The 26,736-nt window shown below is 47.0% G+C and overlaps 13 protein-coding genes across 13 annotated transcripts; 6 read left to right on the forward strand and 7 right to left on the reverse strand.

The window, feature by feature from the left end:
- Positions 1-85: 85 nt before the first annotated feature.
- On the reverse strand, positions 86-531 carry VTP21DRAFT_9312 (uncharacterized protein; the record flags this gene model as incomplete). The annotated part of the gene is made up of 2 exons (XM_069400256.1): positions 86-315; positions 378-531. 2 exons carry the CDS (start codon positions 529-531, stop codon positions 86-88), a joined length of 384 nt encoding a protein of 127 aa, XP_069254200.1.
- A 243-nt stretch (positions 532-774) lies between these two features.
- On the forward strand, positions 775-1,939 carry VTP21DRAFT_9313 (uncharacterized protein; the record flags this gene model as incomplete). The annotated part of the gene is made up of 4 exons (XM_069400257.1): positions 775-926; positions 1,012-1,183; positions 1,252-1,678; positions 1,734-1,939. The coding sequence occupies 4 exons, from the start codon at positions 775-777 to the stop codon at positions 1,937-1,939; spliced, it is 957 nt and encodes a 318-aa protein (XP_069254201.1).
- A 522-nt stretch (positions 1,940-2,461) lies between these two features.
- Positions 2,462-3,740, reverse strand: VTP21DRAFT_9314 (uncharacterized protein; the record flags this gene model as incomplete). The annotated part of the gene is made up of 6 exons (XM_069400258.1): positions 2,462-2,854; positions 2,935-3,194; positions 3,265-3,324; positions 3,402-3,468; positions 3,537-3,643; positions 3,704-3,740. The coding sequence occupies 6 exons, from the start codon at positions 3,738-3,740 to the stop codon at positions 2,462-2,464; spliced, it is 924 nt and encodes a 307-aa protein (XP_069254202.1).
- Positions 3,741-4,622: 882 nt separating this feature from the next.
- VTP21DRAFT_9315 (uncharacterized protein) lies at positions 4,623-7,105 on the forward strand (the record flags this gene model as incomplete). Its single annotated transcript, XM_069400259.1, has 5 exons — positions 4,623-4,724; positions 4,856-4,993; positions 5,064-5,232; positions 5,302-7,015; positions 7,093-7,105. The coding sequence occupies 5 exons, from the start codon at positions 4,623-4,625 to the stop codon at positions 7,103-7,105; spliced, it is 2,136 nt and encodes a 711-aa protein (XP_069254203.1).
- A 174-nt stretch (positions 7,106-7,279) lies between these two features.
- Positions 7,280-8,468, reverse strand: VTP21DRAFT_9316 (uncharacterized protein; the record flags this gene model as incomplete). Its single annotated transcript, XM_069400260.1, has 4 exons — positions 7,280-7,453; positions 7,522-7,718; positions 7,781-7,924; positions 7,994-8,468. 4 exons carry the CDS (start codon positions 8,466-8,468, stop codon positions 7,280-7,282), a joined length of 990 nt encoding a protein of 329 aa, XP_069254204.1.
- Positions 8,469-8,628: 160 nt separating this feature from the next.
- On the forward strand, positions 8,629-11,812 carry VTP21DRAFT_9317 (uncharacterized protein; the record flags this gene model as incomplete). Its single annotated transcript, XM_069400261.1, has 11 exons — positions 8,629-8,704; positions 8,774-8,839; positions 8,911-8,957; positions 9,013-9,062; positions 9,130-9,244; positions 9,306-9,396; positions 9,452-10,244; positions 10,311-10,494; positions 10,552-11,319; positions 11,396-11,523; positions 11,728-11,812. 11 exons carry the CDS (start codon positions 8,629-8,631, stop codon positions 11,810-11,812), a joined length of 2,403 nt encoding a protein of 800 aa, XP_069254205.1.
- A 540-nt stretch (positions 11,813-12,352) lies between these two features.
- VTP21DRAFT_9318 (uncharacterized protein) lies at positions 12,353-13,530 on the forward strand (the record flags this gene model as incomplete). Its single annotated transcript, XM_069400262.1, has 3 exons — positions 12,353-12,416; positions 12,492-12,865; positions 12,934-13,530. The coding sequence occupies 3 exons, from the start codon at positions 12,353-12,355 to the stop codon at positions 13,528-13,530; spliced, it is 1,035 nt and encodes a 344-aa protein (XP_069254206.1).
- Positions 13,531-14,056: 526 nt separating this feature from the next.
- Positions 14,057-18,397, reverse strand: VTP21DRAFT_9319 (uncharacterized protein; the record flags this gene model as incomplete). Its single annotated transcript, XM_069400263.1, has 3 exons — positions 14,057-15,183; positions 15,251-18,133; positions 18,220-18,397. The coding sequence occupies 3 exons, from the start codon at positions 18,395-18,397 to the stop codon at positions 14,057-14,059; spliced, it is 4,188 nt and encodes a 1,395-aa protein (XP_069254207.1).
- A 564-nt stretch (positions 18,398-18,961) lies between these two features.
- On the reverse strand, positions 18,962-19,945 carry VTP21DRAFT_9320 (uncharacterized protein; the record flags this gene model as incomplete). The annotated part of the gene is made up of 2 exons (XM_069400265.1): positions 18,962-19,534; positions 19,601-19,945. The coding sequence occupies 2 exons, from the start codon at positions 19,943-19,945 to the stop codon at positions 18,962-18,964; spliced, it is 918 nt and encodes a 305-aa protein (XP_069254208.1).
- Positions 19,946-20,344: 399 nt separating this feature from the next.
- Positions 20,345-22,180, forward strand: VTP21DRAFT_9321 (uncharacterized protein; the record flags this gene model as incomplete). Its single annotated transcript, XM_069400266.1, has 3 exons — positions 20,345-20,442; positions 20,513-20,565; positions 20,631-22,180. The coding sequence occupies 3 exons, from the start codon at positions 20,345-20,347 to the stop codon at positions 22,178-22,180; spliced, it is 1,701 nt and encodes a 566-aa protein (XP_069254209.1).
- Positions 22,181-22,659: 479 nt separating this feature from the next.
- VTP21DRAFT_9322 (60S ribosomal protein eL42) lies at positions 22,660-23,370 on the reverse strand (the record flags this gene model as incomplete). The annotated part of the gene is made up of 3 exons (XM_069400267.1): positions 22,660-22,686; positions 22,754-23,044; positions 23,368-23,370. The coding sequence occupies 3 exons, from the start codon at positions 23,368-23,370 to the stop codon at positions 22,660-22,662; spliced, it is 321 nt and encodes a 106-aa protein (XP_069254210.1).
- An 842-nt stretch (positions 23,371-24,212) lies between these two features.
- On the reverse strand, positions 24,213-25,020 carry VTP21DRAFT_9323 (uncharacterized protein; the record flags this gene model as incomplete). Its single annotated transcript, XM_069400268.1, has 2 exons — positions 24,213-24,336; positions 24,401-25,020. 2 exons carry the CDS (start codon positions 25,018-25,020, stop codon positions 24,213-24,215), a joined length of 744 nt encoding a protein of 247 aa, XP_069254211.1.
- Positions 25,021-25,446: 426 nt separating this feature from the next.
- On the forward strand, positions 25,447-25,788 carry VTP21DRAFT_9324 (uncharacterized protein; the record flags this gene model as incomplete). Its single annotated transcript, XM_069400269.1, has 1 exon — positions 25,447-25,788. The coding sequence occupies one exon, from the start codon at positions 25,447-25,449 to the stop codon at positions 25,786-25,788; it is 342 nt and encodes a 113-aa protein (XP_069254212.1).
- Between the last annotated feature and the right edge of the window lie 948 nt (positions 25,789-26,736).

Below are 26,736 nucleotides of genomic sequence, written 5' to 3' on the forward strand. Positions count from 1 at the left end.
ATATAACATATATGATGTAATAATAAAAAATATAATGAAATAATATGTATGATACAAAATACACGCAACTATACAATTCACGCTGTTACTGCTTATGTACTGTTTGTTTTACCGTTTTCACGGTCTCTTTTATGTACTCGTTGATAGTGTTGGTGAATTGTTCATCGACAATTTCAGCCTCTTCCTCTTCAAATCTCTTGAGCGATTGAATGCTCTCACGCTGCAATTCATCGATAGATTTGTCAGGGTTCCTATCAGCCTTGACTACCGCTTCTGAGTGGGAAGCCAGAAGCTCATTCCAATCCTTTACTTTGCCTAAATATGGGGGGCCACGTTAGGCTGCCAAATAGTGTGGGGTTAATCTCCTATATACATACTATTTAATAGTTTTCTCTTTTCTCTTTCCAACACCACGGGGTCATCGTCGCTCATGTGCGAACCAACCGAGTATTGCCTCAGTAATGCAGGTCTAGCAATCGAAAAACGAACAGTAAAATTGGTGGCGGAAACGCAACGGAATCGACTCAACATTGTGAAAAAAAATGTTCGGGGAAGATAAAAAGTGCTCTTGAGAACTTTTAACGAGGGCTAAGAGAGATAAAAATGATTAGTCTCGTGAGAAATTAGCCTAAGTGAGTCGGATTTGATTAGGATTTAAAGAAGATCAATCTAAATATTCACGTGCATAGTATTTTTTTATTTTATACTCAATAGCTTAAACCTATCCCCTCTCTCCTGAATTCACCTTGATTGGACATTTATAATTAAACAAAGATGTCATCAGCTAATCAGGAAGTCGGAATGAGCACAGCACAGGCTGTCAAAGACAAAATTTCTGAAGAGACTAAGCATACGAAGCAGACAACGACGGGTGTGAAGAGTTTCCTTTCGGGGGGCTTTGGAGGGATCATGTGTGTTCTAGTGGGGTATGTCAGACGCAATCGAAAGATTTAGACTTGACTTTTGGATCTGTTTTATTCATATTTATTCATATTCATATTTCTTGCTCAGACATCCCTTCGATCTCGTTAAAGTTCGTCTACAAACTGCACCTGATGGTGTTTATAAAGGTACATTAGACTGTGTCAAGCAGACTTTGGTGAAAGATGGTGTGCGAGGTTTATACCGAGGGATGTCAAGTCCACTGGTCGGCGTTACACCCATCTTTGCTGTCAGTTTCTGGGTAAGAGAATTTTCATCATTTTCATTCTTAGAATGTAATTCATTTCACTCATCTCCTTTTTCCTCCAGGCCTATGACCTAGGGAAAAAAATAGTGTACAGTGCTACTCCTAATAGAGAAAGCCAACAGCTCACTATGGGCGAAATTATGTTCGCAGGAGGATTCTCTGCTGTTCCCACGACTCTTTTGATGGGTCCTTTTGAGCGCATAAAGGTTATCCTTCAGGTGCAGGGGCAATCTGGCGAATCCAAATACAAAGGCCCACTTGACGTCATTAAAGCCTTGTATAAGGAAGGTGGTGTGCGCTCGATTTTCCGCGGAACTGGGGCCACTCTCCTACGCGACGGCCCTGGATCTGCAGCCTACTTTGGTGCATATGAATTGACCAAGAAGCTGTTGACCCCTGCTGGTAAATCAGTAAATGACTTGAATCCTTTGGCGACTATGGTCGCAGGAGGTATGGCTGGTGTTGCGATGTGGACCCTTGCGTGCCCAGGTAAATACTACATTTTGTCCTCTACCATACTTTTATTCACGAAGTTTCCTTTTAGCTGATGTGATCAAGTCTCGCTTGCAATCTGCTCCTGCTGGCACCTACAATGGTACGTTTGATGTTTTGAAAAAGCTGCTCAAAAATGAGGGACCACGGGCACTTTTCAAGGGACTTGGACCTGCAATTTTGAGAGCATTCCCTGCAAATGCTGCAACGTTTGTTGGAGTCGAGATGAGTTTGAAAGCTATGGACAAATTATGGTGAAAGCAATGTCTATAAATGGCACCTATTCTACTATAGATATTATACTTGACTTTAATACTTTATTCTACTGATATTTCTTTGGATGCAAAGCTACAGCCTGGAATTAGTACTATTGTGCATGTTTTTTTTATTGTTTATTTTTTCTCCTATGGAGCTGGAATTTCACATGAAAGGGGTACAAATAGAGTGTATGGGTGTATATCCCACCAAATGGAATAGATAAATGAACTTAAAATTTTTAAATTGGGATTGAAACTCAACAGTTTGACGATTCAACATTGCATTCTCCTCCAATATAGAAGAGTTGTGGGTTGAAGAGAGACTATTTTAGACTAAGGGCAAAATTAGTACTCTAAAGCAGGCTTTATATATATGTAGCTATAAGATTCATGCTGGTGCAAAGTTATCGTTCCAAGGATCTACAAGTTATACAAATCAAAATAAAGAGGAATGACCATTAAATAAAATAAATAGTTCAGCGTTTGTAAAGAGTGGTTAAGCAGATAAAAATGAAATAGCAAATCAAATCAGCTTTGCAATGTTCGCATCTATAATCTCCTTCGGATGCACGCGCCGCTCTATAGCCCCCGCCTTTAACAAGGATTCTACGCAATTTTCAAGTGCCACCTTATTCACTTCCTCCATACCCCCCTCACCTGGATATTTTACCGTTTGTAACCACTGTATTACGTCTTCTTTAGGATATTTGAATTCCTCCATTAACATGTTCAAAGATTGCCCATTACGGTGTTGCATAAATTCATTGGCGGCCTTATGAAGGGCGTGGAGAAGGTTATTAAGATTCTGTGTGTCCGCAGCAGAAGAAAGAAGCGAAGTACTGGCAGCAAAAAGGAATGCCGGCCAAGGAGGCGTGATGTCTCCAATGCGACGTACTTCGATGGAATCATGATATGGCTAAACATGAATGTAAAGCATTCAGAAATTATATAATTAGCCTTTTTAGCGCAACTGATGTTAAACATCTCGATATCAACCTTGGTTGTGAAATTCTCCCACAAAAAGAAGTCTGCTCTCCCATCGTTAACACCATCTCGCATTGCCTTAAAATTGTTTAGAACTTCGAAGCGGAATGGCCGTTTCTTCTCCTCACTTTCAGACAACCAACCTTCGCGGTCAGCCAGGCAATAGGCCATGATATGCGAGCCTGATCCCATGCGGGACACGGCCGCTGTTGAGTTGCGTAGAGAGTCGACGCTAGTATGTGGTGCATTCGATCCGGTTGATATGGCCCAGCCTGATAATCCACGTATCCATTTAGTTTAATATAAGGCCTAAGTTCTAAAAGGTTGATTCATATTACTCACACAGTGGGGATTCTACATATGTCCCAATGATACGATAAAAATCCTGCCCGTTTGCATAACCTATTATTTCAGTATCAGATTGTTAAATTGACATCATTACTTAAGCTGTCAAAGAGGGAAATTTGAAAAGAACCTACCGGCAATTAATCCCTCAGTCAGTGCAATGGCAACATCGATTGTCTTATCTTTCAATTTTTGAATCATCTTTCATAAATGGCCATTTTAAATTAATAATAGGGTAGAGAATGTCGGAAAACTAGAATTAAACTTACTTCACCGGTGCCGCCTGGGCAACAGTGCAGCTCAACACATAAACCGAGTTCCTTGAAATACTCTTTGTTCTTAGCAATAAAGAGAGGGGTGGAGAAATGCTCCGGCACTAAAATCAACGCTACATTAGACCAACGCCTTATCACAATGAATGCCAGTGTAGAATTACCATAACCAATGGTGTATACCGAATTTTTAGCGACCATTTTTCTTGCTGGAATTTGTATAATTCTTCAAAAGATAACCGGGATGATAAATTCATACTTAGTGGCTTATTAATCGATTTTTTTTTATATTGAAAAGTCACAGTGAAGTTTCATATTCAGCCGTCTTACGGTCGAAGAGCGTATGAACCCTCCTGGAGAATAGCTTCAAAAAATGAACTGGGATCACGGAAGATGCACAATACTATCTCGAACGTCGTTAAAATGATATAGCTTCAATATACGCTGATTGATTTGTCTTTTATCAATATGACAGGGCACCCTGTAACAAATGAAACAATCCTAAATATGCAAGATGATGTTTTGCATATGTCCCAAACTTGTTCCCCGTCGGTTCATTGTATTTTCAAATACGAGAAGACTTGCAGGGATCATTAGTAAAGCTTTCTACTATTAGCACACTGTATAGCTTTGGTAGCTACCTTATTAATAGGGCGATGTCAATGGTCACTCGCGATTTCTCCAATACCCTAAAGAATTATTAATTATGTTAGGTTAAATATAGCTTCGGTGTAATTCACCGGTGTACCGTGATATTCTGGAGACAGTCACACGAGAATATTCGTGACTGTCCAAGAAAAAAAACTCGAGTTCTTAACTCTTTTTATGGCCCTGAACTGATAACTTTTTCAAAAAGCGATTATTTAAAGCATACTCTTCCTATATTTTTTCTCCCTACAATTTGCAGTCTTTCTGGAAATTTGTGTTCTAATCTGATTTTGAAACCGTCTTCTCCTTTGATATTTCTTCCTTGCAAGTTTTGAGATTTATCTGTAAGTGCCACCATTGAAAAAAGCTACGCCTACATATTCTTGAACAGCTCAATCATAGCGTTAGATAAACAGTTGCAGCTTCATAGTTTAAATGGTTGACCGTGGAAAGTCAGAAGTAATGATTGGTGATTACCTGTTGAGCGGAGAGCTTGGTCGTGGATCATTTGCCATGGTTTATAAGGGTGTTCATAAGGTATGCGTCTTTTTCTTTTCGATTTTGTCCTTTCTTTTCCTTTTTCTTTTTCCATTTGCATTCTAGAGACATTTTTTGTTAATAATATCCTCTTTCTGTTGGACTTATCTTGTTGATTTCATTGATTATAGAGAACCGGCGAGGTTGTCGCGGTTAAATCTGTACCACGAGAGAAATTCTCAGGGAAAATTCTTGAAAATCTGGAACATGAGATTTCAATTTTGCGAAAGATTCAGCATCCAAACATTGTGAAATTGATAGACCATTATGTAGGTTTAATCATTTTATTTCCATGATTCTTGTTCTTTCAAATTCAATTTGCGAATTTTTAATTTTTAGACAACGGATTCAGGCATTCATCTTATAATGGAATTCTGCGCACTCGGTGATCTTTCATCCTATATTCGCAAGCATACTCGTGGTTTGAATAGTGCTGCCGCTAAAGCAAAAGACAAGCGGCCAATGGGACTGCCAGAACCCGTACTTCGACATTTCTTACGACAATTAGGTAATTTTTAATCAAATACGCGTCTTTCCTAGTAAATGTTATTCTAACACTATATATTTTTCGGATCAGCGTCTGCACTCCAATTCTTAAGGTCCATGGATATCATCCATCGTGACATCAAACCCCAAAACCTGCTGCTTACCCCTGGGGCTTCTCCTGCCGACTTCCCGACACTTAAAGTTGCTGATTTTGGTTTTGCACGACCACTCTCGATTCACAATCTGGCAGAAACACTGTGTGGCTCTCCACTGTACATGGCTCCCGAAGTGTTGAGCGGGAATCGATACGACGCTAAGGCGGATTTATGGAGCGTGGGGGTGGTGCTATACGAAATGCTGACAGGACGACCGCCCTTTAATGCTCAGAATCACGTTGAGCTCCTCAAAAGAATTGAGCAACGTGCGGATAAGCTGAATTTTCCACTGGAGGTAGTTGAAGACAAGGCGAAAACGGAGTTGACCAACTTGTCGATGAGATTACTTAAGAGGGACCCGGTAGAGAGGATAACCTTCGAGGAGCTCTTTTCAACTGTAATGGGTGAAATGTTAAAGCACCAATCTCTTACACGAGTACCCACCACTTCCCCTGGGCTCTTACAACTCGTGCGATCAGTGATGATGGTGGAGGGGGGTGAGACTCCGCCCTTCGCTCTATCTTTGCAAACTCTGGAAGAACATGCTCTGGATATGGAAAAGAGTGGGAAATTGCCGAATATCACGGAACAGCCAAATATTGCACCGTTTGCAGCCGTGCAACCCGAAGCATTCGACTCCAGAAAATTGGCCGAAAGGAGAACGCCCACCAGAGGTGCAGGGATTGGGCAGTGGCAACGTTGGAAAATGAGAGTGCGAGAAGATGAAGAGGAGGAATATGTCGTTGTAGAAAAGAACGAGGTAGAAGTTAACGCTCTCGCGGATGAGATTGTCGTGGCTTCGAAGGAGATTGTTGCCGGAAGACCTTCCCATGAGCAGGTGAATTACTTGGTCCCATTTTCACCCGGTTTAATTGCACCAAGACTATTACCAGGATATTTGGGAAACTTGCTGGTGCCGAGACAAATTCTCCGTGATCCGATTGCGACTAAGCAAACTTCGCTAATGCGGGCATTAGCTATGGCTGCAAGGCGTCTCTATGGTACGGGCGAAATTGCAAACATATCTGCCGAAAATCTGGAACCAACTCTAGATGCCGAGGAGTTGACGGCAATTAATGGAATGCGTCTGGCTATTGAGAAGTCGAAGGCGGTGGTGATGGCTTCAGAGGCTCTCCCATCCGTCGCTGAACGCCTGAGCCTCTACCTCAAAGCTCTTGATATTATTCAATCCGGAATCGGTCTAATCAATGCTTATTGGAGTACATATGGATCGCAGCGCGGAGCATCCATACACCTTATCAGCACAGTGCAACTTGCCCGGGATCAATATAATTTATACCTCGATCAAGCAGAGATCGCAACTCATCTTCTTTCTAAGCTGCAAAATTCACAGAACTTTGGGCAAGCAAGCGAGGGCGCGATATGGGTCGAGAAACTGCTCTTTTATTTGGCGATCAAGTATGGTCGCGAGGCTGCGCTTAATGAGATGGAGAACCGTTTGCACGAATCGGAGCAAACCTACCAGCGTGTGATATGGTTGCTCTACGCCCTACTTGATGAAGCAGGGCGGGAGGAATTGGGCGAAGCGGAGAGATCAGCATGTGAGCAATATATCCAAGAGATTGAATTGCGGCTCTCCGGCATTCGGAAGAAATTGGGTGGGGAGCCTGCCAATTCCCTCATTCCACTGTAATTATATATACTGTATTTTTTGTGTATTCTTTTTCTCTCGTCGTATTTCTGTTGTTTATCTTGCATTTTACTAGCTTTCGCATGTAATTGTACTATTGTTTTGTTGCATTGATATTGAATGCTTAGCATTTTTTCCCCCCTTAGAAACGACCAAGAATATTCATTATAAGTAGTGAGTGTAATTTTTCTTTTATTATATTTAAAATGATTTGAAGTGTTGGTATATATGATGTCGAAACTCTGTACAATAAAAATTCTATTTTACTCAGGCTTTTGCATTGCAGTCACCTGAAGTAATCGCTCTCCCTTATGGAACTGCGCCTTCCCAGTAGAAATATCTAGCTTTGTTTTCAGCGCAATGTCCAAGAAATAAGTTTGAGAACAGAAGATAAGTCGTCTCGATTCGATATCTAGAGTGGAACCTTTTGTTGACTCCTAAACAACAAGATAATGATATTAAATCAAGGCTACTTGTTTAATAGAGGATTCCTAGCGATGCTTACCAACTCAGGCAATTCGATGTTAATGGTCAGCCTACGCTCATTGCTCTCGATTGAATATTTTGGCACCTTCTTTTCTTTTGTTTTCATTTTCCGTTTACTCTTCTCAGATACTTCGTGGATCATGGCCTCCGACTTCTTCAACCGCAAGACCCTTTTTTCAAGCGGGCCCATTGAACGAGCGTTTCCGATGCCAAAGTCTACAATGAGCCGAAGAAAATGGTACACAGCAGTGTAAGGGCGGAAATAGAAGAGATCTTACCGCGACTTATTTTGAGATTGGTTTTCAGCTCCACCCACTCGATCGCAAGTTCGATGGTATATAGCCGGTGGTCGAAATCGGACATAGCGCGCTGTAATGGCTTGGGATTGATCACTGCATCAAATATTTGATATTCTCTTCCGCCTATTCTTCAAAATAGCCGCTTAAAATATAAAGCTCATATGTGCTGAATTCAAAAATGCTAGTAATTACTCTTTTTCCCAATTTGAGGTCCAAACAAGCTCAATGGCACCATGTACTCTGCATCGGCTGCGCCCTCCAATGCACGTCTCACCTCTTCATCCTTGACAATGGGCGGTGGAGGTATTTCGACTGCACTGCATATATTAATAAACACCGGCATTCCTTTGGGAATCTCATTCTTAGTTTCAGCCACTGTTGTCTCAACAACAAACCCTGGTACGGGTTCAATCTCTCGCTCTACAATTTCTTCTTCTTCTCCTAGAGATGAGCTACCCGGAGATAATGAGTTGGAGAGGTGTGAGGTAAGGGCAGCCATTGCACTAGGATTTTGAGCTATATGAGACGAGAGATCATTGATTAGATCTTCAGGATTCATTTTAGCATCAGGGGATTGAAGCAGGGCATTTTGTGCCTGGATCAGAAATGATGCGAGATTGCCCGCAGTTTCTGAATCAATATCGAGATCAAGAGGTATTGAGGCCATTATATTGAATTTATGTAAATACTGTAGCTACATGGTCTTTTTGACCAAATTTGACATTTAGGCAGTTAATGTGACTGGCTCGGCGCAGCAAATCAAATAAACACTTAATTCAAACTACCACTATCCTTCCGCGTTACTACTCGAGAACTCAGAGTTAAATATGAATCAATCAGGCGAGGCGCCAGGAGGAAAACGTTCCAATGATGGTCAACTGACAGGGCGTGATAAGAAAAGAGGTAAGCTATACTGAAGCATTTTTTTATTAAAGGCATTGGCATTTTAGAGCTTATTCTTGTTTCTTATAGCAAAGAATTTTGCCGCCAGGACTATCGAAACTCAACATGGAGAGAGAAGGAGTGGAACGAATAAATGTAAATTAGAACCGCTACTATTTTTTCATTTTAGCTTTTTTATTTTAATATATATATTTTTTTAATCCTAGTCTCTGCTAATTTGCCGCGGTCACTTGATGTCGTCGCTTTTGCCGAGGTAACTCTACACTTGTTAGACTATTATTCCACTTCTTACACATTCTTCATCCCAGGCCCGTGCGTTTGAGATCAATGCTATGCATCAGGCACTTGACCGTGCCAGGTAATTGAAACATTGATATATCCTACCAGCCATGACCTAAAATATCTGATTATTCACTTTACATTAGACAATCAGCAAGCACCCGCGCTTTTCAAACCCTCCCCCGTAGTTTACGCCGTCGCGCCGCAAGCCACAATATTAAACGGTTGCCTGTTCGGCTGAGAAAATGGGCACAAAAAGAGGTAAAGGGAATAGCCGACCTGGACTATCCTACAGTCGTTATAATATTCTAAATCGCGGTAGATGGAGGCAGAAAACACTCCCAAAAAGAAGGCAAAGAAAGTATGGAAAGGATCGCGACGGCCAGTTGTGAAGGAGTATCTCCGCCGGCAAAGTTAGTTTTTGCTTCAAGCGATATTTGAATAGTTGATTAATTTCATCCATTCTAGAAAACAAAAAATGGCTCGAGACACATATCTGGCATGCAAAAAGAATGCATATGGTCGAGAAATGGGGATATAGACTCGCCCTACACCCCACCGACAAGCTTATTAAGGCCACCTATCGCGCCGGTAAGCATCGCGTGTTTTTACATGATGCATCGTATATAGGGTGTATCGAGCTCCGTGGTCATCAGGCCGACATAGTAAAGGTGATGGATGCAATGACGGATCCAACACAACCATCGATAGGGAGTCAGAGATACATCGGTGGCAAGCGACAGTGCACGACCTGGTTACATCGAATTTACTCATATCCATATAACCTTATATGTCCTGCACGTGCCATGTGGCAACCAGTTCCCCACCAGGTCCCGTCTGCCGTGGATTCTATGCGCACACTATGGCTCTGGATTCACCCCTCGGCCTATGATGAGGCGCAAGATGCCCTACAGCAAGCAGTCGACCATTTCGGACTCACTATTGCGCGAAAACACCCTGACAAAAGTGGGGTGGAGGTGACTAGGCGAAAGGGAGATTTTGTCGTGTTTGAGTTTACTGGAGCAGGAAGCACTGCGCTATTGCAAGCAGTTTTAAGTGTGTGTGGAGAGACTAGGAATGCAGAGGAAGATTCAGAGGCGCTAGCAGAGGCAGATGGAGATAAGAGGAGTAGGAAGGGAGGCGAGGTCAAAATGAATCTTGCAGCGCACAAGGCGTGGAAGACGCTAAACCATCTGCGTTCGTCCACCTCGTTGTCTCCAGGAGTCATCCTAGGTTTAACCGTGCATGATCCACGTCTGAGGTACGTGAGCATATCTAAGGGAATATTGTGCGAACATCTAGTAACTTTTTTGCCATCTTTTTCTAGTTTCCCCCAAAGAATTTCACGTCGATGTGAAAAAATACCCCCTTCAGAGGAGCGAGAACTCCAGCGCATTCTCCTCGAGTGGCCCGAGGACCTTGCATGGACTAGTATATGGGATGGAAAAGTGCGCAGTGCACTCACTCGAAATAAACTCTCGGAAAAAACCCTGAATGAACGGCGCTCACAGGTAGGAATGCGATGGTTACGTTGCTTTGCCTTCTGGAATTAACGCTCTACTTCACAGAATCTGCTACCGGGCACGAAACTTGCTCCGACCACCCAAGATGCACGCATACCCCTCCTCCTCCTTGTACGTGATGATAGCCATGCTCTCCATACGAGTGCCTCCGCGGAGATGCAGCGAGGTTGGACTTTGATAGCTCCCGCAGGCTGGGGTATGCCATTCTGGAAATCTTTTGTGTTTGCTGGAGCACGGGTCGGGGGACTAAGAGAATGGGAGAGGGCTAGCTTCGAAGCCGGGATACCCTGTTTCCCCCGCGATTTCCCCGGAACAAGAGCATATGAGAGTTGGGCGGCAGAGAAGAGAATGGAGGGGGAGCACGAGTGGGGGAAGCGACCGCCAGCAAAACGCATCAATTACGAGAAAATGGGAGTGGAATCCCCCTTTGAAGCGCCATTTTGGAAGCTGTTTGCCAAAAGCGACGAACGTACGGGAACGCGGGATGGGGAGCGCGAGGGAAATTCAAAGAAATCGAACGAGCCCGAAGGCGGATCCGATAAGCCACCCGTATGGCTACTACGCTCTCCGCGGCTAATACGTGCGATAGCATCAGGCCAAAGTATGGGGGAGCTGCATAATAAGTTTAGCCAGTGGGTGGAGAAGCGTTTGGGGGACTCTAAAGGCAAGCTAAACCTTGATCTTGGACGGGCTGTTGTTTGGGTTCGTCTTGAGCTGGAGCGAGGGGTGCCGGGGCCGTTCGCACGTATTCAGTTGCCCGACCGCGAGGAATACGAGCGGTGGTGCAGAAAGGCGCTGAAGGGAGAATATACCGTAAGTAATGTTAACGGCGCGAATAAGATTGCCGTGGCTGTGTCGATTTTTTCTTATGGAATCCTTGCCCGTTTAGGGTTCTCCGCCAAAGGAGGTGATCGGTTACGTGACTACTGGCAATTTCTCATTGGCGGCGGGGCATGGTGTTGTGATCGGATGCTGCTGTGTGACTGGCCTAATTCGTCTGCAGGAAGTCACAAAAAGGTAAGAATGACTAAAATGTGTCAAAAACTCGGTTGATATTGGGTGGCTTTGTATTACATGGGGAATGCTATCAGCTAAGAGTTGGAATTGGGGAGGGAGGCGAGTGCAAAGTTTTGGAGGGGAGGGGAGAGGCCCGCGGGCCGGTGGATCAGCCTCTTTGATTGAATCGATTTGTACTAACGGGTGGTTTTACTGGGGTGATAGGGAAAATCGCAAGCCTCTCATGGTCATGGTGCGCGGGAACAATTCGAGAACAAGTCGACCCGCCCTCCTCCGTATTCTGTGCTGAAAGGAAGGCCGCGCGGGGGGCCACTTTCAATGCCTTGCGCGATGGGTCGGTGTGTGTAGTGCTCCCTGGGAGAAAAAAAATCCCACACTGTGAAGAGCTTGCTTTGTCAAAGTTTGAATTCATTTAATCAAGTGAGCGGGCGAAATAAAGCTCTCGGTTACTCTTCTGAAATTGAAGTCACGCTCGCCAATATCTTATGCTTACTCTTGCTCCACCGCCTCACTTATCTCCCGGGGGGAGAATCTCGAACCTTTTTTTTTTCTCACTAGTCTCCTCCTATATTTAGTCCATATTTTTTCCTCATCCGTCCTCCTCGCCTTCCTTCTTCTCTACTCTCCTTCTTCTCTTCCTTTCGCCATCTGCACCAGGAGTGTGGGGATATACTGAGTCTATTTCTTAATACGTTAGACAAGGGAAGTGAGGAGAAAAGAAGGTTTCACGATAAGGTTACATGTTGAAAAGAAAGGATTATTCAGAATTCTTATTCCGTGTGAGACTCCCCCTCTGCCTCTTTTTTCCTTCCTCTGTTCTCCTTCCACGATGACCGGGACAACCATGTCTGTTGAGGAGCTCGTGCAAGGCCGCATTACCGATGCGATGCTTGGTGAGTGTTAAACATTACAGATATCGCCTAGCCCCCCCTCCTCCCTCCAATTGATTACACTTTATAACTTCACAGCCCATGTCACTACGAGAGCCGCGCAAGTCATTGCTTGTCCCCCGGACAATGCCAGAGAAGCCAGCCATTACTCCCCCAGCTTGCTGCTGATTCCCCCTCTCAGCGTATTTATTCGGAAAGTCAGCCAGTGCGACCAAGTGACGGTCGCATCCTTCCTCTCCACCCTGGTCCTCCTTGAGCGGCTGCGGCAAAAACTGCCCTCTGCCGCCAAGGGGCTGAAGTGCACGTGCCACAGGATATTTCTGGCCACGCTTATCGTAACGATGAAATGCCTGAACGACACGGCCCCGCGCAATAAATATTGGGCGAGATGTTTCCCCTATTTCTCGCTGAGTGAAATCAACTTGATGGAAAGGCAACTGCTTTGTTTACTGGTGTGTTTTTTCGAAAGCCAAGATACTTCTTTTGAGTTGTTTACTAACTGCAAGGAATCCTCATCTAGGGATATGAGCTTATTATCTCGCAGGACGACCTCGAGGCATGCCTCCGGCCCTTGCTCCGCTTGCCAACCCTCACCGAGGCACCCTCAAAGCCGATGACTATCCCAAATGGCGTGCCCATCAAATCTCTGGCCCCCCACACCGTCCAGCTGCCGTCCATCTCTAGAGTTCATACCACCCCCCTTCCTCGTCCGCTCTCGATTCTTCAACACTTTTGCCGCAAATCGCACGAAGATCTCTGTCCACGCGAGTATAAACACTACACTCACGCCGACAGACTCTCTTTCCCCCCGTTTCCCCCTCAGCCACCGCTCCTTAGCAACGCTACATTAGCTCCAATCTCCCCGAGCAAAGTTCGGTCTAGAACCAGTGGGGGGGAACTGCACGAGGAAGAGTGGCAAGAGGTGGACTTGCTGACGCCCGAAGATTCCCCCGTTATCATCTCCTACGCCGAGACCAAGGACGCGGGCGCCTTAGCTTCGAAAGAGCCCTCCGCTAGATATGCGAGATGGCAGAGTTGGCGGCGGCTCAATCTGCCCTCCAAGTATCGCTTGGTGGAGCGGCCCCCTTCGCCCCTGTCCTGTGTTCTAAAAATTTGATTTGAACCCCACCAGACCTGTACTTAAACTCCCTCTATTGTATCTATTTGCTCTTTTGCCTGCCTTTAACATTGTTTACTGTTGTTTTTTTTTTCTCTTCACGTCCTATATCTGATGGTGCGGAGCTCTTTTCCGCTCGCCTCCCCCCCCTCCCCCGTACCTGTCTCTAATGTGTCTTTCTTTTACTGTATGTACCTTTCCTATTGGATCCTTTGTATATTGTTTACGCATCAATCAAGCTTGATATTTTATTTCCGAAGAAGCTCATCTATCTCAATCCGTAACCAAACAAGTGTTTTATGTATGAATGTGTATGTATATATATATATTTATATACTACTCCTTTATTTCTCACAAACAAAACATTTTAGGGAATTATTTATGCCACCCTTGTCCATTATTAGGGGGAAAAAAGTATGTGTTGTAAAAATAAAAAATAGAACCAATAAAATATTCAAAAGAGTCGCATTAAACTATATAATGCCTCCCACCAAAGCAGCCTTTTTTTTTCCTTTCTTTCCAATTTTTAGATCTTGGCCGACGTGTTCTTCACACCGACTGGCACACTGCCACCGCTCGCAGATCCTTCGGGAACTTGGTTACCACGCTTCAAAAACTCGAGATCGAGATAGGGGCGCAGGGTTTCTTCGTAGCCGTCGAATGGATCGGTGCGGTTCAGGCGGCTCTTGGCGGCGGCCTCGTAGAGAGCCTCATAGACGTTTCCGTCATATCGCCCGATGGTCGAATTGAGCACATTGTCGGGGAAATCGAAAGCGTCCACCAGCGGGACTGCATCGGGGCGCATGTCATTCATCAAGCGTTTTGCCGCGGCCTTCACCAGCTGCGTCTGCGTGGCGTCAAGGAGACCCGTCCACAGGGAATCCTCCAGGATGTGGGACACGGCAAAGAAGCCGCACACCCGCGTGAGGACGGCACGGATGCGAACGTCACTGATTCCATTGATCGTGGTCACGAAGTTGTTCAGGAAGAAGAAGTAGGTGTGGCTTCTCACCGCCGCCACCATCTGGATCGCGTTTTCGTTGATCGCCTCGTACAGCTGGCCCTTGGACTCCTCCATGGTGGCCTGGAATCGTTCGGCCGCCTCGCGTATCTGTGACAGGGCGCCGTACTCAAACAGATCCTGCAGGTAGGCAAGATCCATGAACGCCTCTGGTTTGGTCGCGGGTTGGGGCGCATCCCTACCAATGTTCGCAATATATGCGGCAACCCCACCGACCTTTCCGCCCTGCAAGACCTTTCCGACCGACTGGATAAGGAAGCGGGCGGTCTGGAGCATCAGGATAATCCAGTCACCCTCGGCTGTGATTTGCCAGACGTAGTCGGCCGCGAGAGGCGCAATACCACTGTCCATCAGATAGCCATTGCCACCGCAGCACTTGCGCACATCCTCAATTCCTTGCCATGCCAGATAGGTGCAGAGAGCCTTCAGTCCAGATGAGGTCGCGGCAAGCTCCGGAAGCGCTTCCAAATTGCGCTCGTTACCGGCCTCCATACCCGCCATGACCTGCATCATCCAGCCGCCGGTGAATTTCATCGCATAGCAGAGCGCAAGCTGCTTAAAGAGACGGAACCGCTGCACCTGGTAGTCGATGACCTTCATTTCCCGATCCTTGTAACTGCGATTTCCGCGGCCTACCAAGAGCAACTCCGGATATTAGGGCGCGGGCTCCATCCGCCAAAAGCATATACATTCACTTACCGGGCTCGGCGTATCCCTGGGTTCTGACGGCAGAATAACGCACCGCAATCGTGACACACTTCGCCAAGTGCCCACTAGCAGACTTGACCATCGAGGCTCGGGTTGTGATCATGGTCGCGTAGTGGACCTGGGCATTTTGCTTCTTCGCTGGATGCACGATGTATTTGCCCTCGGGCGTTACCTCCTGATACCTCGCGAGCAAGAACATGCGTGGGATGCGCACGTCCTTCATCACCATATAACCCGTGTCATTGGCATGGTCGCCGAGCTTCGGTCCGAGATCGCCCAGCTCAATCCCGGGGAGAGGACGGTGCTGCTCATCGCGGATCTGCACGATGAACGGGTGGACACCATACTCCTTCCCATCGATGATAAGCTGTGCGTAGACAGCGGCATGGGTGGCCACTTTGCCAAGGGTGCCCGGCCACCACTTAATCGCTCGCAGCGTGGGGGTGTTCACGATGAATTCCTGCGTCGACTTGTCGTACACGGCCGTGGTCATCAACCCACGGACATTCGACCCATGCCCAAGTTCGGTTTGAGCATAGGATCCGACGATCTTCATCTCGCGGGCCCGTTGCAAGAACCACTTCTTTTGCTCGTCGTTCCCCATGGTTTCGATGGTGTACAAAAAGAGGCCGTAGTGGTTCATCAGTGTTCCCTGGAAGAGGGAGGCCTCGGACATCCACGCAATTTCCTCGCGAGTCGGCTTGAAAGACTCCCAGAACATTTCATGCACCTTGATGAAGTGGCGAATGTGCTCGGCAATCAGGGTCTCACGGTCGTGGTCATGCTTCCCCGCCGCGGTACTGTTCTTGATGGGGCTAAGGATGAAGCGGCGGCGTTTCGTTTTTTCCGGGCCCCCGTCGAGGATGTTGGTCAATTTCTCAACCTCGAAGGTGGCGCCCTCGCGCTCCTTCTTCAAAACGCTCGCGGTACCACCTGAGGTGAGGGATTCGGTGTCTGAGGGGGTCATCGTCATTATCGTCGGGCCACGACGCTCCACTTGACCTCCCTTGGGGTTCGTGGGATGGGGCCACCCTTGTTTCTGCGGTTGACCACCCTTCTCCCCCGAGGCGCCTCCCTGTCCAAGCGTACCTATGATGGACTCGGGTGCGTATTTTTCAATCACATCTGGCTTATGCAGCATGTTGAACTCTTCAGACGCATCACGGCCCGCGTAGATCATGATCGCACGCTTACCGCCGGGGTGATCGGGCAGAAACTTGGTCACATCGAGCACTTTTCCATTGATAATCACCCAGCAGTCATCTTCAGAGGTGTGCTTGGCCACTTCTTCCGCGGTGATCGGGCGATTTTGATCCTGGCGTTGCTCTGCAGCTGGGGGCGAGCCAGCGCCGGTGGAGGAACCCTCAGCCGAACTTGGCGTGCTCTGCGCTGGATGATATTGCTGCTGCTGTGGCGGCGCGCCCGTAACAATGGTTTGTTGAGTCGGATTAGAGGCGTCATTCCAGGTGACCTCCATGTGCACGCGACGCGACTGGGGATCGATATGCACTCGAGTTTCTGCTCCTCCCGAAACAGAGGCGGAAAGAGGGGCATTGCCTCCCATCTGCTGTGCGATGTTGGCCAAACGCTGTTGCGCCGACTGGCCCCCCACGGCAGCCGCTCCCTGTCCCGACACCAGACGGCTCATCAAATAGCGCGAGGCTGAATTGCCAGCAACACGGCCGAACACCACACAGCCCAGCAGGGACGACCCACCTAGACGATTGGCGCCATGGACCCCGCCGGCCATCTCACCGCACGCATACAAGCCTGGGATCGATTTGCCGGTGGTGTCCACGATCTCCGCATTTGGCGTGATCTCCACTCCGCCCATTGTGTAGTGCAACACCGGTTGCATAAGGGCGACATGGAAGTCATCCTGCATGGAGATTGGCACATTATGGAAGTACTTCTTGCCCCAGGGGTCCTTTTTCTCGCCACGCGCAATGGCGTTATATTCGTCGAAGGTCCGCTTCAACTGCTCTGGAGGGACGCCGATCTCCTTCGCCAGCTCCTCCCCGTTTGCGAAGCGGCGCATAAGTCCACGCCCTACGTAATGCTTGCAATGCCACTCGATCTCCTTGGCGGCAGCCGTGTTCAGCACCAGGCGGATGGGGAACTTGTTCTTCCACATCATGCCGGTGACGTAGTCACGGTGGCCAAGCTCGTCGCAGAAACGCTCGCCGTTGGCGTTGAGTAGAAGGCCGCCGCATCCACGCAGAGCCTCAGCCGCCAAAAACTTGACTTTGGCGTCGGGCTCTTTGGGGTCGATCAATCCAGTGGGATGCACTTGTACTTTTTCCAGGTGGGTGGCCTTGCCTCCGATGGCCATCGACATCTTGATGCCGTCGCCTGTGCAGTGGTCTCCGTTGGTGGTGGAGAGATCGTAGAGCTCGGGGCGGTACTGCTTCAGGAGAGAAGACTCCGAGAAGTCCGCCGCATAGCCTCCCGTGGCCAGAATCACTGGACCAGGCTCAGTGTGGGTTTCGCCGAGCGAGTTGTCCTTGTTCACGACTCGGTACTCCACGCCCGTCACGTTGCCTTGATTGTCCTTGATTAGACGCGTCACGCGGGCACGCTTAATGATTTTGACACGATGGGGCATTGCCTGGGCAGCGTCTTCTAGTGCCTCCATAAGAGCGTATGTGATTGTCATGCCAGGGAATTTCTCCTTTCCACGATGTGTGCGGGGTTGGGAGTGGCCCCCGAGACGCGAGACCAGCGACAGATCTAGGTTGAACTTGGTTTGTAGCCACTCGACGGCCGACGCAGAATTACCCGTCAATACGCGAGCAAGCTCGGGCACAAGCAGATCACGGGCAGAGTGCGCTGTGTCCTGGTAAAAGAGCTCGTCAGAGTCTGGGATGCCGAGGGCTGGTTTGGGCAATGAAAATCATTATCCGATGGGACCATTAGCTCTCAAGTGATCTCGATCAAGAATCCGCCGGGGCACTACTTACCAACTTGGGTCTTTGTCAACGCGCCGTTGATGCCGGACGTGGCTTTAGTGGAGTTGCCTCCGAAGAAGGGATTTTTATCTAGGACGAGGACATTCCCGCCATGCTCAAGAATAGTGTGTGCGGCGGAAAGGCCCGCCAGCCCACCACCAACAACGATAATCTGATTTGGGAGAGACATGGCGCCCCTGGATTAGCAATTTCAGCGGAGGGGGTTACTAATTAGAAGTGAGAAAGGCGAAGGTGGGGAAAACCAAAAAGATGATGATGGAGAGTAAGCAATTGGAGGAAAGAGAAGGGGCACTAAGACAGGGAGGTAAAAAGAAGGACGACGAGCGAAACAAAAAATTTCAAAGCGGAGTATTAGCACATGATTTGAAATTTAATTTTGCCTCTTTCTTCCTGAGGCCTGAGCAAGTGACACATATTTCCCCGCACCTTGGCTTATTGCCCGCAACCGGTGGCTTGCGCCGGGCGAGCGGGTGTTCTCTCGGGCTCCAAGGCCCGCAAATTAGGCGTGCAGTGCCAACCATAGATAAGATAAATAAGCTTCCCGCGTATATATCATATGAAAAGGCGAAAATAAGCTCCAGCACCCATCTAAGCATACAAAATAAAGCACAGCAGCAGCAAGGCCTTGCCGCTGAAAAGAAGCAAGCGGCCCAGGCCATGGGAGGAGACGGAGCGTGCGTGGCAACTCTAAATCAATCCTTGAATGACAAATGCCGGAACAACATTCCCGCCACTATTCCTTTTTCAGCCCGCACGGCGTCCCCTCCTCCTTCGCCGCCGTCGTCCGCGGCCGCGCAACCACCATCAGCGTTGTTCCAAAGTGCCAGCGACTCACACTTAGAACCTCCAGCTCCCGCTGCACTCGCTCCTCTTCCAGCAGTCGCGCCAAGTCCCGGTTCCACCAGCACCCCCATCGCTTAGCGTGTTTCTCCGCCCCCCGGTCCAGCACCCCATTCAGCCAGGGCAGCCATCCACGGCCATGTTCCAGCAACAAAACCCTGGACTCTTCACTCGGTCGACACAGCCGCGACATCCGTATGAGCGCTGCGCCTGGATCCCGGCACGAACACAGCCCAAACGTGTCCACTACGGTGTCAAACTGGCCCTCAAGGGAAGCGGGGGTTTCAAGGTCGAGATCAAGGGGAAAGACCGCGCTCTTCGCTACGCCGCCCTTTGATTTGGCCAATTTCTCGCGAGCAATCTCCAGCATTGTTGGGCTACGGTCCGTAAGTGAAAGCGAGGAAATGCTGGAAGTGTAGTGGCGAAGATTACGCGCGGTCCCTGCTGATACCTCTAGCACATCTCCCTATTGACATCACAAAGAGTGTATTAACATCGAGCTCTTGGGAAATAGGTGACCTGGCCTATTCACCTTCGCCTTCCGCATTAACCACCATCTCAAGATCCCAATGCCCATTACGAATTCGTCATTTCCAATATCCCGATCGTATGATGTTGCAATATGATCCCACACTTCGCCCGCCTCATGTTCATCCTTTTCTAGCCCTCGCTCGGAGGAGCCCTGCTGAGAGCGCACATACGCATAAGTCGCTAGCGTCGCACATGCGTAGAGAGAGGCTCCAAAGAAAATGGCACCCTTATGACGACGAAAGAACGAAGCATTTGAGGAACTTTTCGGCGGAGGTGAATACGAAGGCAGCGTGGGCGACGGTCGTGGCCGCGTCTGGCGCACAGGTCGCCGAAATTTCTCTGTCATGTCCCTGGGCTATTGTGTACTCTTACTGTTTGTTCTAAATTAAATATAAGGCGCAGCCAATTAATGTTTGTCGCCATTGAAAACATGATGATTCCCTTTGTACACTCTCGACCTTAAAACCTCGCTTTTTATATTCATACCCAACCTTTGCTGCTTTATTTTATTCAATTGGCAGCAATATCCTCTCTATTACCTCTATCTTTTATTCCACACCACTAGACGCCCTGTCCCCTGATTTTACCCCTTTTTTAATTTGAAATACTTGGGAGGTATGTATGCTTATTTCATCAAAATTTATTCTTGTTTCTTCCCTTGAGTTCATTTCTTAAATTTGAAATCATCATTCGGGATCCATGTTATTAAATGCAGTTTTTTTCGATAAATTCCACAGAAATAAACATGTCAGTCCATTTCTCCGATCGCTTGTTTTTTGAAGTGGGGCACGGTATTAGAGAAGAAGAGCTCCAGGAGGTGTTCCGAAAGAGTGAACCAGTGGAGTAAGTTTGTTGAGTGAATATTGTTAAACGTTTAGAGCAGCTGATTATAATTATGTTACTCCTAAAACAGAATCCAATTCCACGAGGGGCGTGGCTATATCCGTTTCTCTTCCGTCGAAAATGGTAATTGCCCTTGTGTTCAGAGGCTATCGGCCCTATATGACTCTTAATGTTCTGTACTTTGATAGCTCAACGGGCCTATGCGATTTTCAATGGAACTCAGATAGAGCCTTACCCTACTGCGGTTCGACTCTCCATAGTCGACCCTACCACTGGCTCAGCCGATCCCCAGCCAAGCACTAATCCTCTTTTTGTCAAACTTCTTCCGGCCCACACCGACGCTTTCCATCTCTATGAATTGGCCCGCCCCTATGGTATACTAGCCATGTGTCGTCTCGTAATGGACCATGGTATATTTAAAGGGCAAGCGGTGCTGCAGTATTTCGATCAGGCTGAATCCGACGAGGCTATGGCGGACTTGCACTGCAAAGAGGTGGATGGCAAAACGATTGCTGTTACGCGGTACATAATGCAGAGGGGGCGCCCGTTGCCTGCTCACATAGTCAGGGTGCAGCCTACTACCCCTCCCAGGAAAACGGTCCATCAACAGCCCACCCCAGCCAGTAGCCCCCTTACGGCAACCCCCTCCTCCCCAGCTGACTCCCCCTCAATCGCCTCCTCGGCCATCAGTTCCCCGGATTCGCCCGTCATCGACCCCACCAACCTCTACGTGAAGAATCTGGATCTGCGCATCACCAGCGTCGACCTCTTCAACGCGTTCCGCCGCTTCGGCCGAATCATCAGCGCACGCGTGATGACCCATCCAACCACCAATCAATCGCGCGGTTTCGGATTCGTGAGCTTTAGCACGGCGGAGGAAGCCTCTCGTGCCCTACAAACCATGAACGGAAAAGAGATCTTGGCAAAGCCCATCGTGGTCGCCTATCACGAACCGAAAAAATTGCGCGAAGCAAAACTTGCGGCTCTGCACGCGGGACAGCCGGCCCCTGCCGTAGTGTTCAACCCCCAACGAGAGCAAGTCAACCAAGAACGGGGACAGGCTGGGGATAACAAGGCGTCCGGAAGCGAGAGCATCACGCCGCCACTGCTCTCGCCCTCTTCCGACCACCTTGCAGTGCCAGGCACCATTCCGAAACGCTCTCTTCGCCGTCGTGGTTCGATAGAATCCATCTCATCTGTGATGACGGAGCGCACCCGTCGTGATCAGCGCGAGAAAATGAGGGAGGCCGTTCGCCGTGTCACCCATGAATACGTCGACGATATCGTGGACCTTCTGCTCACGCTGAAGCGCAAAGAACGCTCCCTTTGCTTATTCAACCCCGACTATCTGAAGTCCAAAGTTCGCGCTGCACGAGATGCCCTTGAGATTGTTGGAGAAGAATCGGAAGGGGAATCGGAAGCGGTGGAGAAGATGAAGCAGTTGAAACTTGAAGAGAAAACCGGCAGCAAAGACGCGACTACAGACGCCGGCCACCTGACTGAGACAGAGCAGTTCCTCGCCACCATTTCGCATTTGAGCGAAAACGAGCAAAAAGAGAAGTTGGGTGGTCGGCTATACCCCGCCGTCAAGGCCACGGGCGTTAAGCGCGCCAATAAAGTGACCATTCAACTGCTTGACACGGAGGATCTCCACGAGCTAGCAAAGGCAGTGCACTACCCCGAACATTTACAAATCTTGGTGGATCGCGCCTGTGCCACTTTGGCTTCCGCCAAATAAGCATCGAAACCCTATTGTCGAGACATTTACTTTCTTTCTCACTGATCCAACCCCCATCCCTCTCATTCCCATACTCCCCTCACCCCCCCCCCCCCTTTTTTTTTTCCCCAATATATACTCGTCAGTTTCTGCTCTTCCTCCCCCCAAATAGACTGTGCCATTTTTAATATTTTATAAACTCCTTTTTATTATTACACTTTATACTATTCTAGTTTTGAATTTTTTTTATACTGCTCTATTCTCCCCCTTCATTCCTTTTATGTACTATTCCCTCCCCTCTTATATTATTATTATTATTGTTACTCTTTTATAACAACTATCTATGTTCCCTCTCCCCTCACAATAACATATTACTGGTTTCTTCCCTCACAACCATAGTGTAAAAGAGGCTTTGTTTTGTTATTCAACCAATGACTGAAAATAAACACGATTAAATTTTTATTTTCATAAAGATGATCGCAGCACCACAACAGACAAACTTAGAACACAAGCGCAGCACCCTTGGTCTATCACACAAAAGATGGAGGATGAGTCATTCGGAGGGACCTTCGCATAAAAAAATCGCAAGCTTACCTTCTTGTCACCGCCAAGTTCGAAGTGCTTGCAGCGCTTGATGGCAATCTGATGCTTGTACTTGCACTGAGTGCACTCAAGACGCAACACAATCTTCTTGGTGGTCTTGGCCTTCTTGTGGAAGATAGGCTTGGTCTGACCACCATAACCGGACTGCTTGCGGTCATAACGACGCTTACCCTGAGCGAAGAGAGAGTCTTTACCCTTCTTGTACTGCGTCACCTTGTGGGGTGTGTGCTTCTTGCACTTCTTTCCAGCGCAGTAGGTGTTCCGGGTCTTCGGGATATTGACCTGAGTAAAAGAGAGAAAATAGATTATGATTAGTGAGATCGGATATGAATTGAGCGTGCACGAGTGTTATCTCGAGGAGAAAATAGCTCGAAGAGAGGATGCATAAGAGACGTGGGGGTGAATAAGGGAAGAATGCATATCAAAACAAACGTCACAACAACCCATGGCAAATCCTTCTAATCATTTTTTATGATCTGACCATCCCATTCATTCAATCCTCCAGCTGTTGTTTCTTCTACTTAATATGCCTTCTCCTCCTAATCCATCACCACTCCCACTGCCATCCATCTCTCATCTGCAAGATTAGCGTCTCTTTCACTCACCATGTTTGATGGATGGATGCAAGCCGCGCCGTAATAAGATTTCAAAAGGAGGAAAGAACAATAAGAGGGAATTTTTCGCAATTAAAAAACTTCCTGGCTTCTGATGGGTTTCTGAAATATGTGACGACGTTGATTTTGGTTCTCCAGCTAAGCCTATCAACTTGGAGTCTCCACCAAATTAGCTGGACCATCAACAGTCCTACATCAGGGCGATGACGTGATACTGTTGAATGAAGGTATCTCCCGCTCTAGAGAAAACAATGAAAAAATGGTGCTTTTCAACTAGATATGGGAAAACATTGAGAAAAAATAATTAAATCATTATACTGGTCGATAAAGCACCTATTTTTGGAATACATTTATCGAAACAATTGAATAGAATAAATGTACATAAAGAATACAAAAAGCCCAAAAATGCACTCTATAAACTACGCAAGGAATAATACACATAAGAGTGCCAACCCTGCCGCTCCACCGACACTCTACTAGAGGTAAAGGAAACCCCATGAGGTCTGGTTTACTGGGAGGATCTCTTCGCGATTGTATTTGTTATGAAAGAGCATCATAACTTCTTTTATCGTGTATCTTATCAATTATTCTTATCTCTATCCGTCCGCTGAAACTTCAACCTACCCCTATAGATGTAGCTTTTCCTGAATTTTCTCCTCGTGTCATTTTAACGTTCTCAACTAGAGCGCCTTCGTTTAAATATCAGTGTTTTATTTTTATAATGGGTTACACTCGAAACTAATACTCTAGGACATCTTCATCCCAATAAAGTGGGGGTCCAAGAGCATATTCTAGGTGTGCATGCTCATACAACAGAAGGCTTCCCGTAGTTGAATTCAAAGCTGAACGAGAAGCAGACGAAGCATATCATCACCAACAGGAAAAGCCCTAGTACCGGCGGTAGAATGGCTGCTAGCGGATCGACGCTCGACTTCGGCGAAGTAGACTGAGTGGCATCGCCTTGCGACATATGGGCCGCCGAGGGATTTTCACTGAGTTCGGAGAGCGGAGAAAGGGTATTTACCCCACCAGCTTTTTTTTTAGCGCATCTTGTTCGATTTGCTGCTGTAGATTGGCGAGAAAAAAGGACGCGGCGGCCGCATCCAGCGCCAGATTTGGCGATTCGTTGACAACATACCGGTTTGGATCGACTGGATAATTCGGGGCCTGGCCTTGGTTGATGAGACGCTGAAGAGTCATGCGCGCATCTGCTTGTTGGGTGGTAAGTGGTTGAGCAATCAAGGGCTGATTGAAGTAAGGTTGATAGTTGGGTAGTGAGGTTGGCTGTGGCTGTGCAGAGTAGTACCGCTGAAGAGGGAGGAATGGCAGCCCCAGCAATGGAGAAGTAGGTTGGTGCGAAGGAACAGCACCACTATGGCTATTAGACTGCGAAGCGCTTGTAGTAGAAGCTTGGGGTGGTTGCTGTGACGCTGCTTTGGATGCGATGGTTCTCTGAGGCTCTTCTGACGCAGTGGAGCTGGGACTATCGCTTGCAGACGCTGATGGCTCACTCTCTTGGGACCCGCGTTTGAATTTCCTATAAATATGACTTCCATCCAAAGTATGCTCGGGTGCAATCCATTGTAAACCTTCAAATGGCGCTATATTGGAAAAGGAAGGGTTTACAGCCGGAAGTCGTCCCATGGGGAGGGCATATATTACAGAAAGCGGAATGATTGCAAGCGAGGCAAATAGGGGAGGAACGAGTGATAGGTGGGACCTCATTCCTCGTAAATTCAAGTCACGAAGGGTTAAATAATCTATGCTCAACTATCACAAATCGATAATAGATGTGTAAAAAGGGTGAATATAGAATCCTCCTTCTTTTATACGGAATAAGAGTATGTTTCCTGAGCATCAAGGTCAAGTTGGAATTATAACTGATTTAGAAAGGAGGTTTTTTTGGCATTCTTGGCAGAGTTACTCGGGAATTTTTGATTCCCGTCAAAGCTGATCGCGGCTAGTGAAAGTTAAAATTTCAAGGTATTCGGGGCTTTTTTGCCCATTGTTTGTAAGATTAAATAGAAGAAAAACCCCACACGACGGAAGTGAGCCAACACACAAATAACTATGGACCGCAAAGCAGTATTTCTGATCATTATCGGGTGTATTATATTGATGACTTGTGTGCTCGTTATAGTGCTGCCGTCGACTATGATAGGTCATATTAGTCAAGCAAAGCAAGCATCTTCTGAGCCATCCACTACGACTGTGGTCGTGACAAAGACTCTTACAGTCGCCTCAACGACCGCAACAACTCCCTTCAGCTATACCACAGATCTTCAGAGCTCTAGGCCTCTGTCGAGGTTAGAGGATGCCGGGATACCACCAAAATTGGTGGCGGAAGCGCTTGCAGTTGTAAAACCGGTGTTTTCCTCTAAGAGGAAGCGATCGCGTTTCAAAGTTAATTGAGATTAATATTGACTCGTTCAAATGACTGGGAGGAAGTGCAAATACTAGGCATATATATCTACTATTTAGGATATAGTGATTACCAGTGCTTGTAGTCGATTGAAATATTCTCTAAGTATTCTTAAGATGCTTTATATATATCGAATTCAGGTATATAATTTTTAATATACAATACTCAATTTTTTACGATGAAATTCTCCTCTCAAGATGCAAGTTAAAGGAAAAGTGAAAGTAGTAAAAATTACTTGCACATTGGTAGTCCTCAAGGGATTGAATCAATTAAAAAGGAAAGAGAGAGTTCTAACTTATAAGTTCATAATAATATAGAGCATGTAGCTCGATGAATACGAGCAGGCATTGAAAAGTGATATTTATAGCTACATTTAGATCAACTATTATTAATGCTATTAAGTGATTATCATCGAATTTTCATTTTAATAATAAAGTGCTTTATTTGCCATTTTAATAACACAATTATTCGTTGGAAATTCTTGGGGCTGTAAGCCTATGGTGCGCAACTCCAGTGAAGACTTAGCCGCTTATATTGTACGAGTTTTTGCTCTTGGTTTTGAGCTAAATGTTTATTTTTAGTGATTGCCTCAAGTGGATGTAAGAAGTTAACCCGCCAACCAACCCCATTGGAAAAAAAGCTTATACATTCAGCAGCCTTGATCACTAATTTAACCGTCAGAATTAGAGAGGCTGAGCATTTTTAGAATGCAAATCAATGGCCCACCGAGGATCACAATAAACCGTATATCTTGTGAGACGAAATAGATGCGAGATTTCTCGGCAAACACGACTCAATTTCCCCGCCTCCAAGTGCCTTGGTGTGAGAAACAGTGCACGCAAGCCTATTTAACTATATTTTTCACATAAAAATAGAGTCAAGTCGATCTATCCTACCACACTTCATCTTTACTCTCTCCGTCCGGCGCGAGCTCTTCA

The sequence above is a fragment of the Calcarisporiella thermophila genome (assembly GCF_041956535.1).
Source record: "Calcarisporiella thermophila strain CBS 279.70 unplaced genomic scaffold VTP21scaffold_5, whole genome shotgun sequence".
In the NCBI taxonomy this organism is placed as follows: domain Eukaryota; kingdom Fungi; phylum Calcarisporiellomycota; class Calcarisporiellomycetes; order Calcarisporiellales; family Calcarisporiellaceae; genus Calcarisporiella; species Calcarisporiella thermophila.